General features: G+C 61.3%; 2 protein-coding genes across 2 annotated transcripts; both read right to left on the bottom strand.

Moving 5' to 3' along the window:
* Nucleotides 1–330: 330 nt before the first annotated feature.
* SRA1 (steroid receptor RNA activator 1) lies at nt 331–2,715 on the bottom strand. Its single transcript, XM_062587502.1, has 5 exons — nt 2,662–2,715; nt 1,724–1,849; nt 1,160–1,371; nt 818–926; nt 331–723 (listed from the first exon to the last, which is right to left on the bottom strand). The coding sequence occupies exons 1-5, from the start codon at nt 2,684–2,686 to the stop codon at nt 530–532; spliced, it is 666 nt and encodes a 221-aa protein (XP_062443486.1). The 5' UTR covers nt 2,687–2,715; the 3' UTR covers nt 331–529.
* A 325-nt stretch (nt 2,716–3,040) lies between these two features.
* On the bottom strand, nt 3,041–9,384 carry APBB3 (amyloid beta precursor protein binding family B member 3). The gene is made up of 13 exons (XM_062587361.1): nt 9,336–9,384; nt 7,224–7,414; nt 6,756–6,832; nt 6,375–6,432; nt 6,024–6,170; nt 5,408–5,535; nt 5,206–5,211; nt 5,012–5,126; nt 4,661–4,748; nt 4,348–4,431; nt 4,032–4,161; nt 3,733–3,907; nt 3,041–3,241 (listed from the first exon to the last, which is right to left on the bottom strand). The coding sequence occupies exons 1-13, from the start codon at nt 9,382–9,384 to the stop codon at nt 3,041–3,043; spliced, it is 1,449 nt and encodes a 482-aa protein (XP_062443345.1).
* Between the last annotated feature and the right edge of the window lie 1,793 nt (nt 9,385–11,177).

Below are 11,177 nucleotides of genomic sequence, written 5' to 3'. Positions count from 1 at the left end.
CTCCCAGAGAAGGTGCACAGCTGCCCTGCTGCCATGGGTCTCCCCATCACTACCAAAAGCTTGGCTAGAGGGTCCAGACTCAGCCAACTAATACAGCAGAAAAACATATCGCTATCATAGGAGCTCTGGCTGGATCCACGTGCTGCCAGAGGTACTGCTTGGTGGGGAATTCCTTCCCTTAATGAGTTGTGGGTCTGGGAACACCTTATTGGGGCGAGCTCCTTCAGACCAGCCTGAAGCTCTTCTGGCCTCATCTAGCATCTCTTAACCACTCACTGAACAGACAGGACCCAGCCTGACCCAGTGTACCAGGGCAGCCTGTAGACAGGGACAGATTGGTGCTATTTATTAACATCATGTCATGAATCGCCACTAAGATGTCATGGTGAATAAAATCCTCCTTTCCTGAGAGTCAGTTAGGAGCAGCAGGAGACGCCCAGGCCTCCTCAGGCACCAGGGGCTCCTTTTCCTGCCAGTGGCCCTGAATGCAGGCTGCCCTACCCATAGTCTGCAGCCCTGCTCTCGAGCATCAGGCAGCTTCCTGGTCAGGCACGGTCTCAGTCTCATCATTCCTGGGTTCAGTGAGCTTCATGGTAGATAGGTTCCTCATCTCAGCGATCAAGCGTTTGACACCCACCAGCCACTGGCTCACCTCGTTCACATGGTCCACCATAAGCGAGCGGTGGATCTCATCAGCCGTGTCCCAGTGGTGTTGCTGCAGCTCTGTTGAGGAAAGGGAATCCGTCAGTGGCTCTGTCAGCAGCAGCATGAGCCCAGTGACCCAGGCTTGACCAGATCCAGTCTCTGTACCACTCACCTTGCACCAGGAGGCTCATCCTCTTCCTCACAGGAGTTGACAACTTCCCCTGAGCCCATGTGTCCCCAAGCACCATCAGCCGCCGTCCAATGTCATCACACACTTGTTTCTGGAAGCATGGACAGGAGCTGGAGTGAGGACCTGCTCCAGAGAGGCTCTGGGCAGCCCTCTCAGGCAGGGGTGACTTTCCTGGGAACAAACAGCCCCTGCCTAGCCCCCTTCTGGCTGCTGAACCTCCCTGCTTCTTAGTACAGGACAGCAATGCTGTCTTGTAAGAGCAGCTACTGCTAGGTGAAATGAACTGGGGCCAGGAGGTAGAGGAGGAAGCACTGAAGGCCTCACCTGCACTGTGGGCCGGCAGGCATCTAGGGCCACCCTCAGGGGAGTGAGGACAGCATCTGCTGGTACATCACAGTCCTCCAAGGGCTCCTCTACAGTTGGCCTCACGCTCTCAGTCCACAAGGAAGGGTTGACAGGCCCAAGCGGGGGTGGCCCCAATGATTTGGGAGGCAGGGCTGTGGCAGCAGCCAGGGCGGTGGTGTCAGGAGGAGCACCTGGAGGGAATACAGACTGGTGTGGAGAACAGGCAGACCAATGCACCCAGTGGCAGCAGCACCCAGGCTGGTGCAGAGACCTGGAAGCTCACTGCCCCCCAAGAGATGTGCCAGATAGAGGGGGGAGGATCTCAGACCCCCAGCACCTCCAAGCTTCATTGACTCTCTGGCTCTTAGGGCTGGTACTAGGTCCTGGTTGTGTGGCTGCTCTTGCTGTGTCAGCATCACCCAGTCTCTCCGCCCTCTGAGGGGCTGCAGCAAAGGGAAGGTACCCTGTTCTCCAGGAGAACCAGGGCAGCCTTGGCTCTGCATGGGGGTCACAGATGGGCAGGGGCCCTCTGGGTGTTCTGACCTGAGCGGGCTCCGTGGGCGGGGGCCAACGCCCGGCGAGTGAGCAGGGCTCGCTTGGGGCCCCCAGCCTGGGTCTGCAGCCCATAGGAGAACTGGGGAGGGTCGTTCCAGCCTCGCTCCTTGTTCCCTGCCAGTACAAAATGAGGCGGTAAGAGCTGGAGCAGTGCCCCAGCACCCCACGGCCTCCAGCCCCCAGACACAGGCTCCCCAGGCCCCCTGACCCCGCACACAGGCTCCCCAGGCCCCCCAGCCTCTACACACAGGCTCCTGGAAACCCCCAGCTCCTGCACAGGGGCTCCCTGGGACCCTCAACCCCCAGACACGGGCTCCCCAGGCTCTCCAACCCCCACACATGGGTTCCTGGAACCCCCTGACCCCTGCACACAGGCTCCCCGGGACCCCCAACCCTCCCCCGGCCCCCAGACACAGGCTCCGTGGGCTCTCTGACCCCCGCACATGGGTTCCTGGAAACCCCCGACCCCCGCACACAGGCTCCTCGGGACCCCCAACCCTCCCCCAGCCCCCAGACACGGGCTTACCAGGCTAACTCTCGCACACAGGCCCCCCGGGCCCCCCAACCCCCGCACAGGGGCTCCCCTGGACCCCCGACCTCCACACACGGGCTCCCCGGGCTCTGACCCCCATACAGGGCTCCCCGGGACCCCCGACCCTCCGCCGGCCCCCCCACACGGACTCCCCGGCACCCCGGACCCCCGTACACGGTCTCTCCCGCCCCCTGACGCCCAGACACGAACCCCCCGTGGCTCCCCTACCCCCGCGGGGCTCCCCCGGCGCCCTCCGGCTCCTCGTGAGCCCTCCCGCCGCAGCGCCATCGAGGAAGAGCTCTCCCCCGCCGCCCGGCCCCGCACTCCCGGACCGGAAGTGCGTCCCCCCCCCTCCCTCTCCCCCCACCTCCGTTCTCGGAACACGGCCCCTCACCCGGTTTCACGTACAGCTCCGCCATCCTGCCACGTCACGCTCCCGGCCCCGCCCCTTCCGCGCGGGGGCGGGGGCGGCCGGGGCGCCGGGCTCGGAGCCGGCCCTCGGCGTGGGGCCCGGCGGGGGCGGGGCCCGAGGGGGCGCGGGCGGCGCGGCGCGGGGCGGCGCGGCGCGGAGCGCGGCGGCTGCGGAGCGGTGTTTTATTGAGAAATGGTCGGCTACGAAAGTGTCGCTGAGGTAGACGCCGGGCAGGGGCCCGGGGCTCCCGGCGGCGCTGAGCCCCGGGGCCGGGCCAGGCCCCTCCTGCGGTGGTGCTGCGTGAGATGGCGGTGGTGCGGGGGTCCTCGCCCGGGAGGGGCGCCGCCGCCGCCGCCGGCCCCTAGGGCGTGTGCAGCGCCGAGCGCTTCTGGCGGAAGGTCTCCAGGAAGGAGAAGACGCCGCGTTTGCGGGGCCCCGGGCCGCCCCTCGCCTTGGGCACGCCGGGCCCCCCCGAGTCCGCGGGGCTGCCCGCGGCGGCTGCCGGCCGGGTCCGCGCTGCTGCGCCCTTCGCCGCGGCCACCAGGCACTTCTGGTACTGCACCTGCGGGGAGGCGACACGCGCAGCGTGGGGACGGCGCCAGCAGGGCTGCGGAGGGACCCGCGATGGAGGGGACATGGGGACTGCGGCGGGATGTGGAGACGGCAGTGGCAGGGCTGCCGGGTACTGCGATGGCGGGATGTGGGGATGGCACCAAGGGGACCCGCGACGGGAGGGTGTTGGGACCACACCAGCAGGGCCGCGGGGGGACCGACGACGCGATGTGGGGATGGCACCCAGCAGGGCTGAGGGGACCCGCGGCAGTGGGGACGTGGGGACAACACCGGTAGAGCTGCAGAGGGACCCATGACAGTGGGACATGGAGATGGCACCCAGTAGGGCCAAGGAGGGACCCATGACAGGGGGGACGGGATGGCAGGACGTGGGGATGGCACCAGCGGGGTTGAGAGGGGACCTGTGATGGGGGAGAAGTGATGACGGCACCCTTTGGGGGCACAGGGAGGTGCTCAGTGGTGCCCCGGGGCCCCACTCACCATGCAAGCCGCCTGCACCGCCTCTGAGATGGTGCCAGCGTCAGGCTCACACCAGAACGCCGTGCACTGGAAGCGCTGTCCCATGTCCACGATGAGGGCGAAGGTGTGCACGTCCCTGCCCACCCCAATGAAGGTCACGTAGCGAACCTGGCACTCCCAGATGTGAGCCTCCTCCCTGTCCTCCTTGCCAGGGACACGGGGCAATCTGTCATGCACCAACCCTCCCCCCTCCCCACCGTACCCAGGGCTCAGCCACGCCGCAAGAGCTGCTACCCAGGAGGTGCTACCCAGCACTGAGCCCCCTGGGCCCCACCTGTGCCGAGTGCACCCTCATGGCCGTGTCTGACACGCTGATGAGGGAGGGTGTCCAGCGCTCCCGCCCAGGGCCTCTTGTCAGCTTCTCAATGGCCTCATTCAGCACGTCCATCCCTGGTGGGGTGAGAGACACCGCTGGCGGTCCCTGCCCCAGTGAGGCAAGTGGACAGGTGCTGCTGGGTGGCAGCACTGAGGCCTCGTGCGCAGGACTCCTGGCCTGTGCAGATCTCACTTGGTCTCTCCTACAAGGAGATGTTTCTTGAGCATCCCTGAGCCACTGTGAGGGACAACACCACTTACCCATGGCCCTGGGCACGGGCAAGCTGCCAATGTACAGCGCCTCGTACTTCTGGATCGACTGTCTCACAGCGTCCAGGATATCCACTGCCAAGATAGGCGAAATGCCTGGGACTGCCATGCACACAGCCCCAGGATCCCCAAAGCCCCTGAAGATGCATCCAGACAGGACAAGGGGTTCTGGTGGCCAAGTGCAGCATGGCCCCACTGAGCCCGGGCCTGTCCATGCTGGGGCAGCAGTGCATAGGGCTGTGGACACAGGGAGCATGGTGGCTGGCCCTCACAGGGGGTCACCAGGGTGCCTGAGGGACGATACCTTGCAGCGGCAGGTCGTCAGGGGATATGGACTCGCAGGTGATGGCGCGCGGGAGGCTGCTGCTTGCTGCTGCTCGCTCAGCCATGATCTGCAGGAGACAACATCACATGGGGCTCTGTACTTTCAGGGGTGCCCAAGTACCTCTCAGCCCCTCTTCAGTGGTGGTGGGCAGCACACTGAGCAGGTAACCGAGGTGTGTGCTGGCTGGTAAAGCCAGCAAGCCCTGTGACCTCCCTCCACCCTGAAACCATGGGATCATGCCCAGATATGTCCCCAGGAACTCTGCCACTCTGTCTACCAGGGCTGGGAGTGGGCTCAGCCCACCTGTGACCACAGGCCCTGGCACCCCACCTTTGAGCACATCTCATGCAGCGCCTTAGCAATGCCCTTGGCAGGCACGTTGCAGTGGAAGACGTGACACTTGAGCACGCAGGTATCCTTGTCATTGGCCACAAATGCAAAGTCCCTGCAAGATCAAGGGCAGGTGAGGGAGAACCTGGTGGAGGCAATGCCTCACGTGGCCTCATAGCCCCTCACCACCTTACCTGTCCCTGCATCCACCATGGCAATCAGGAGAGAGGAGAGCAGACAGGTTACTGCATGGGTCTCGCCATCCCAAGTGAGCAGAGCCAGGGCTGCTGAAGTCCCCCGGGTACTAGGCCATGGCATGGCTCCCAGGTGCAGGGGCATCCCATAGCCCATGGGCTGTGCCGCTGCCTGCCATGGAGGGGCCCCTGCCCCCGGCACCTGCCATTGTTGCAGCCAACACCCCAGACACGGATGTTGAGGATGGGCTGGCAGTGGATGAGGCTGTGGTCCAGGGGGTCCACCAAGCTCATGGTGTCCTTCTTCAGGATCATCACCAGGTTCTGACCCTGTGGAGAGCCGGGGGTACCCTCAGCCTGGTAGCAGGCCAGTCACAGCCACCTCACCTGCCCCATACCTGGGCACCCTGGCACTGGTCTTGTGTGCAGGGACAACCCCATCCACCCACCCTGTTTGCACCTTGACACCTCCCAGTATATTCCTGAAGTGTGGGACAACCCTGTCCACCTGCCCTGCCTCATACCGGGATGCCCCTGATACAACCCTCGTGTGTGGGGACAGGCCCTGCCATGTAGGCATCTCCTGGCACTGTCCTTTTCTCAGGGAAAACCCCAACAGTCTGGCCTGCCCCACAACTGGGCACTGCCGTCTTCAACCTGGGTGTGGAGAGAGCTCGCTCTGCCAATGGCTCTGGTCCCTGGGCTTCCCGGGCTCCCCAGGCATATGTCCCCATATGTGGGGACAACCAGCTGCAGCATTGCTGGGCCCTGGACACGGCTGCGGGAACCTCCCCAGCAATACTGTCTCTGTTCCTCACCTCATCCCAGCTGCCTGCAGAGTCGTGGCCCCGGCTCTTGCTGTTGGAGAGCTGCTGGATGCAGTTGTTGACGGCGATGCTGCTCTTACCAGGTGCTAGGTCTTCCTCAGGGATCTCAACCCAGCCCAGCGAGCGCACGGCAAAGCACTGAGCAGGGGCACATGAGGTTTGCATGCCAGGTCAGCATGACCATCACTGCCCTTGCCTCCATCCCCATGCTTGCCAGCTGCCAGGTACTCCCTGCTGCCCTCCATCCCTCTACGTGGTGCCTCAGTGCCACTCGTCCAGGTGCTCTGAGACAGGGGCAAGAGCCTCCCAGTGTGCCAGGACCCCCACCTCTGTATGCAGTACCTTGGAGCCAGGCTCAGCAGTGTGCTGGAAGTCATCTCCATGCCAGGGCAGTGAGGTCCTGCAAAGGGATGGGGCAACGAGGTGAGCAAGACTTCTGCTCAGTAGCACTGTCTCTGGGCACTAGTGCCTTGAGAAGTGCCAGGATGCCTTGGCAGCAGGAGCCCCACCCCCCATGCTACGAGCCATGGAGCATCTGGTGAGGGTGCCCAGGTCAATTTGTCTGACTGCAATCCATGTGGCTGCTCTGAGGGAGGATGCTGAGGACCAGCACCCAGCAGTGGGCAAAAGGGTGTTCACTGCTTCATTCCCCAAAGTCCCCACTGTCCCATGTTCCCAAATCCCCCAAAGCGCCGTGTTAGCAGAGTGTATGGATAACCCTACCTCCTGGACAGGGAAGCCATAGGGCTGGGAATGGGCCTGTCCTTCAAGAGGTGGTTCACTGTGGAGGCCTGGCGGTCCTGGGAGAGGGAAAAGGAAGGGGATGAGGGCAGTGAGAGGGGTTGCTGGAGAGGAGCACATATCTGCAGGGGCCTTGTGCATGTGGCCTCCCTACCAGGCGAGCAAAGACTTAACCCAAGGGGACTTCAGGAAGTGCTAGGATGGGGCCAACAAGGGCCATCACAGAGCTCCACAAAGGAGTTACCCCCAGCCAGGAAAGGACTGAGCAGGCCCTTGGCATGATGGAAACAGTCTCATTCCAAGGGGAGGCTGGACTAGAGCCACCCAGTGCATCCTTCACCAGCCCCTCTGTAGTGGGCTCCTACCAGGCTTGGGCTAGCCACTCTGAGCTGCTTATTCCCAGTGAGGGGATCCAACACCAGCCTTCACTTCCCTGCACACGTCTCCTACCATTTGCTGGAGCATTTCCTCTCCATAAGGCTGCAGGCTCCTGCCTGGGCCAGCAGTGCATGCTGGGTGCTGCCACTGTGTCGTGCCGGTTGGTACATGCCAATAGTAGGTGCCCAGAGAATCACGAATTTTCCTCCAGCCTGCAGGGAGGTCAGGGTCTGTCTCCAGGCTCTGGTCACTCCAGAGGTTGTCTAGGCAGAAGAAGAGTGTGGGATGGGGAAAAAGTTGCTACAACTGCTTTCAGCTGCAAGAGGGTCTGAGAAGCAAGTGGCTTCAGGCAGGAGGGAGCTACGGCTGCCCCTAGGGTCAGATATGGTGCCCCAGTGCACATGGCTAGGAAGAGAAATTCTGAACAAGAAGACCTTGAGAGGTGCCAGCGAGGCTGCAGGAGCAGGGCACAGCTTAGCTCAGGCCAGCCCTGTCAGTCCTCACTGCTCATGGAGCAGAGCGTGGGTGGCAATCCCTCATCCCAAGAAGAGCCTTCCTTCTGCTGCCAACCAAAGCACATGGCACCCTTCATGGGGGAGGTGGGGAAGGAGGAGCTTGCTCGGAAAGCTCAGAGCTGCCTGGGAGCCTTGCCCACGGGTCATGGGAGAGATGTGCCACTGTCGGGGTCAGACTCAAGGGCAGCAGTGGCATAATGCCTTGCTCTACCCACTAGACAATGCGCCCTCTCTAGGTTAGTGTTGGTACAGACCCCAGGAGTCCTGGCACTGTGACCAATGCAGGCAGTTGTCTCACTGCAGCTGGAAGGAGGGGGTGACCTAACATGAGCACAGTGCAGTGCCCAGGGGAGAAGGCACAGTGCAGAGGTACCCTGGTAGGGCCACAGGGCTGCCAGGCCAGGGATCTTGCTGCCAGCATGCAGTCCCCAGCCCTCTGCCAACACCCTTAGGTGCTCAAGCTTGGCTTCTCTCATATTTGCCACAGGAAAGGGTTGGGGATGGACCTCTGGGAGGGAGAAAGTGCCCTTGGAGGGCTGTGGGGGCAGGGAGAGGGACAGATTAACCCCCTCCTCCTCAAACCCCCAAGCCCCAGTGAGGTCACAGAAATGGGCCTCTGGTGCAGAACTGTAATGCAGTCTGCTCCTGGGAATACAGCTAAAAATACTCAGAGGTCGGCATGCCTCTTCTGGGAACTTATCCCCTTGAGCTGTGCTACTGGGAGGGAGAGATGGTGGGTAGTCCATCAAAGCCAGAGATGGGCCACGCTCTGCTTCCCATGCCCTGCTGGCCTCCAGACCTGCTCACACAACAGGTGGACCCAGCCATGGCACAGCACAGTGCAGCAGTCTCCTGCCCCAAGTCTACTCTCAGAGTCCTGTCCACAGAGCAGGGAGTGGCCCTTCTTGGTTCAGGGTGAGGGTGATTGTCCCTCTCCCATAGTCATTAGGTCCTGCTGATGCCTTTGCTCTGGGCAGCACGGGGATGATGAGAAGTGGGAAGAAAATGAAGGTGTGGACAGTGAAGGTCTGGAGCCAGAGGTGTCCACTGCAGGTGCCAAGGGGGCAAAGAGCCTGGCAACCCATTGCTGAGCCAGACACCCCAGCCCTCAGGCCTCTGTCTCTGTCTGTCTTGCAAGGACCTGGCTGGTCTCCCCCGAGCTTGTGATGGGTCCTGACCCCAGCTACCTCGGGGGTTCTGCATGCCCCCACCCCCTAGCACCTGGCTGGACTGGGGCCCCCCAGGGCTAGTTGGACCGCCTGCCAGGCTGGCAGCACACAACCCTGCGCCAGCAGGGGCTTGGACAAAAACCGCCTTCCTTGCCCTTGAAAGGTCCCGCGGGGAAAAACGCTGAAGCCCCCGCTGGCTCCCCCGCCTGGAGCGTCCGCAGCGCCGGGCAGCAGCGCGGAGGCCGGGGCCGCTCCCGCAGGCCGCGCCCGCTCAGCACCGCGGACAGCGGCGGGCGCCACGCCCGCCGGCCCGCGCCCCCCGGCCGCGCCTGCAGCCCTCCCCGGCCCCGGCAACGATCTCCGCCAGCGCGGCACCCCGCAGCGGACACAGCTCCTGGCACCCCCGCACCCCACCGCAGGCTGGGCCACCCGGGAGCATGGCCGCCGCCCCTCCAGCAGCCGTGGCCCTCCCCTCCCACCCCGCAACCCGGCCCCGCTACCGTCGCAGTTGACCAGGATGATGGCCAGCATGTAGTCCTTGCCCAGCATGGCCTCGATGCGGGCCCACCTCGGCCCGCGGCTCCCGGGAGGCGCGGCCCGAGCGGCGGCTGCGGCGGGGGGCAGGCGGCAGAGGCGGGGCGGAAGCGGCAGCAGGGGTGGAGGAGAGAAACCAGAGCGCAGGCAATGGTGTGTGTGTGTGTGTGTGTGTGTGTGTGTGTGTGTGTGTGTGTGTGTGTGTGTGAGAGAGAGAGAGAGAGAGAGAGAGAGAGGAGAGAGCGTGCATTCGCCCACGTGTGTGTATTTACATGCAGGAAAAGTGTACTTGGATGCGAGTGTGGCCTTAGGGGTTCATTTGGGTGCAGAGGATATCTGAATGCAAGCAAGAGATATTTGGGTACAGTTAGCGGTGTATTTGGGTGTGAGAGATGGGTATTTGCATGCAGAAGGGGGTATCTGGGTGCAGGAGTGGGTATTTGGATATAGCTGGGTGTGGGATGGTATGATGGGGCATTAGGGCATGGAAGGGGGCTGGTTGGATGCAGGAAGATGGTATGTGGGAATGGGAGGGGGGTTTTGGGTGTGTGAGGGGTTTATTTGTGTCTTGAAGGGAACATCCTTAAGCACAGGGAAAAGAATAGTAGACTGTGGGAAGGGTATTTGGGGGCAGAAAAGGGGATATCTGAGTACAATAATGAGTTCAGATCAGCTGCATTCCCTTCCACGGGTCCTTAGGTTAGCTCCTTTCCCCTCCATGCACCCTTAGGTTTCCTTCCTTTCCCTCCATTTTCCCACAGATCATCCTTATTCCTCTCCATCCACACTTATCCTGGTTTCGTTCTTTCTTGAGTGCTCAGTTGGTCTCTATTTCCCTCTGCCTGCAATCCAGTCTCCTTGAGACATTACTGAAGATATCTAAATGCGAGTGCCAGTCACCTCCCTCTTTTCGTCACAAGTCGAGAACTTTCCATCTCTAATTTGAGACTTCAGTTTTCCTTGTCATGCTGCACACCGATGATCCTTGATGTTGCTCAGTACTTGGGGAAGGAAGCTCCAGAGAGATTTGTTACTGCATATCACAGCTTCCCTCCTTGGACCCTTTCGTGTTCCCCCACAGATAAAGCCATAGGGGCCTGGTGACATCTTCCAAGGTGTTTTGCTATCCATGGCATGTCTCATTAGTCCATGGTAACCTCTTAATGTTTTCTTCTATGTGTCTGGAGGCTAGTCTAAGAAGGGCTTTTCTAGCCTGGGTGTAGCTTATGTTCTTGAGAGCCTCCTATGCCACCTATGCCTCACCTACTCTGCTTCTTTCCATGCATCGCTGTCCACAGAGCTTTTAGTCTTTGCAAATGCAGAATGATTTTTCCATGGTTTTTCCCATTGCTTTCAGTCAGACTTTGACCCTTTGCTCAGAGCTCAGCCCAATTCATGCCTTCTCTGGCCTAATTTTGTGAGACTCTATTTCACAGTACCCTTCCCTCCTCCTATATTTCAACCTTGCTCATGTCGGTTGGCCTAAGGAAGGCACTAGCTGCATAATCTAACTTTGCAGTAATCTGAATTTATTTCTGTCTATGTATCTTCTGTTGAAATTTGCCTTGACTACAGGCCACATCTTCTGCGTTTGTCCAGAGTTAGTGGGATCTCTGATACCAAACCTCTGAGCACTATGTCTTCAGAACATACCTCACCAGCATAACACATCTCCACCCCTAGGCAGGGGTGAGAGCTGCTCATTGCTCCTACCTGAGCCATCCCTGAGGTCCCAGCAAAGGCCTGACTCAGCAATCAAGGGAAACTTTCTGCCGAGTTGCAGACAGCCAAGCTCTCATGCCAATGTT

This window comes from Rhea pennata, chromosome 14, assembly GCF_028389875.1.
Source record: "Rhea pennata isolate bPtePen1 chromosome 14, bPtePen1.pri, whole genome shotgun sequence".
Classification (NCBI taxonomy): Eukaryota; Metazoa; Chordata; class Aves; order Rheiformes; family Rheidae; genus Rhea; species Rhea pennata.
The sequence above is the reverse complement of the archived record's forward strand: the minus strand, read 5'-3'. Positions and strand labels throughout refer to the sequence as shown.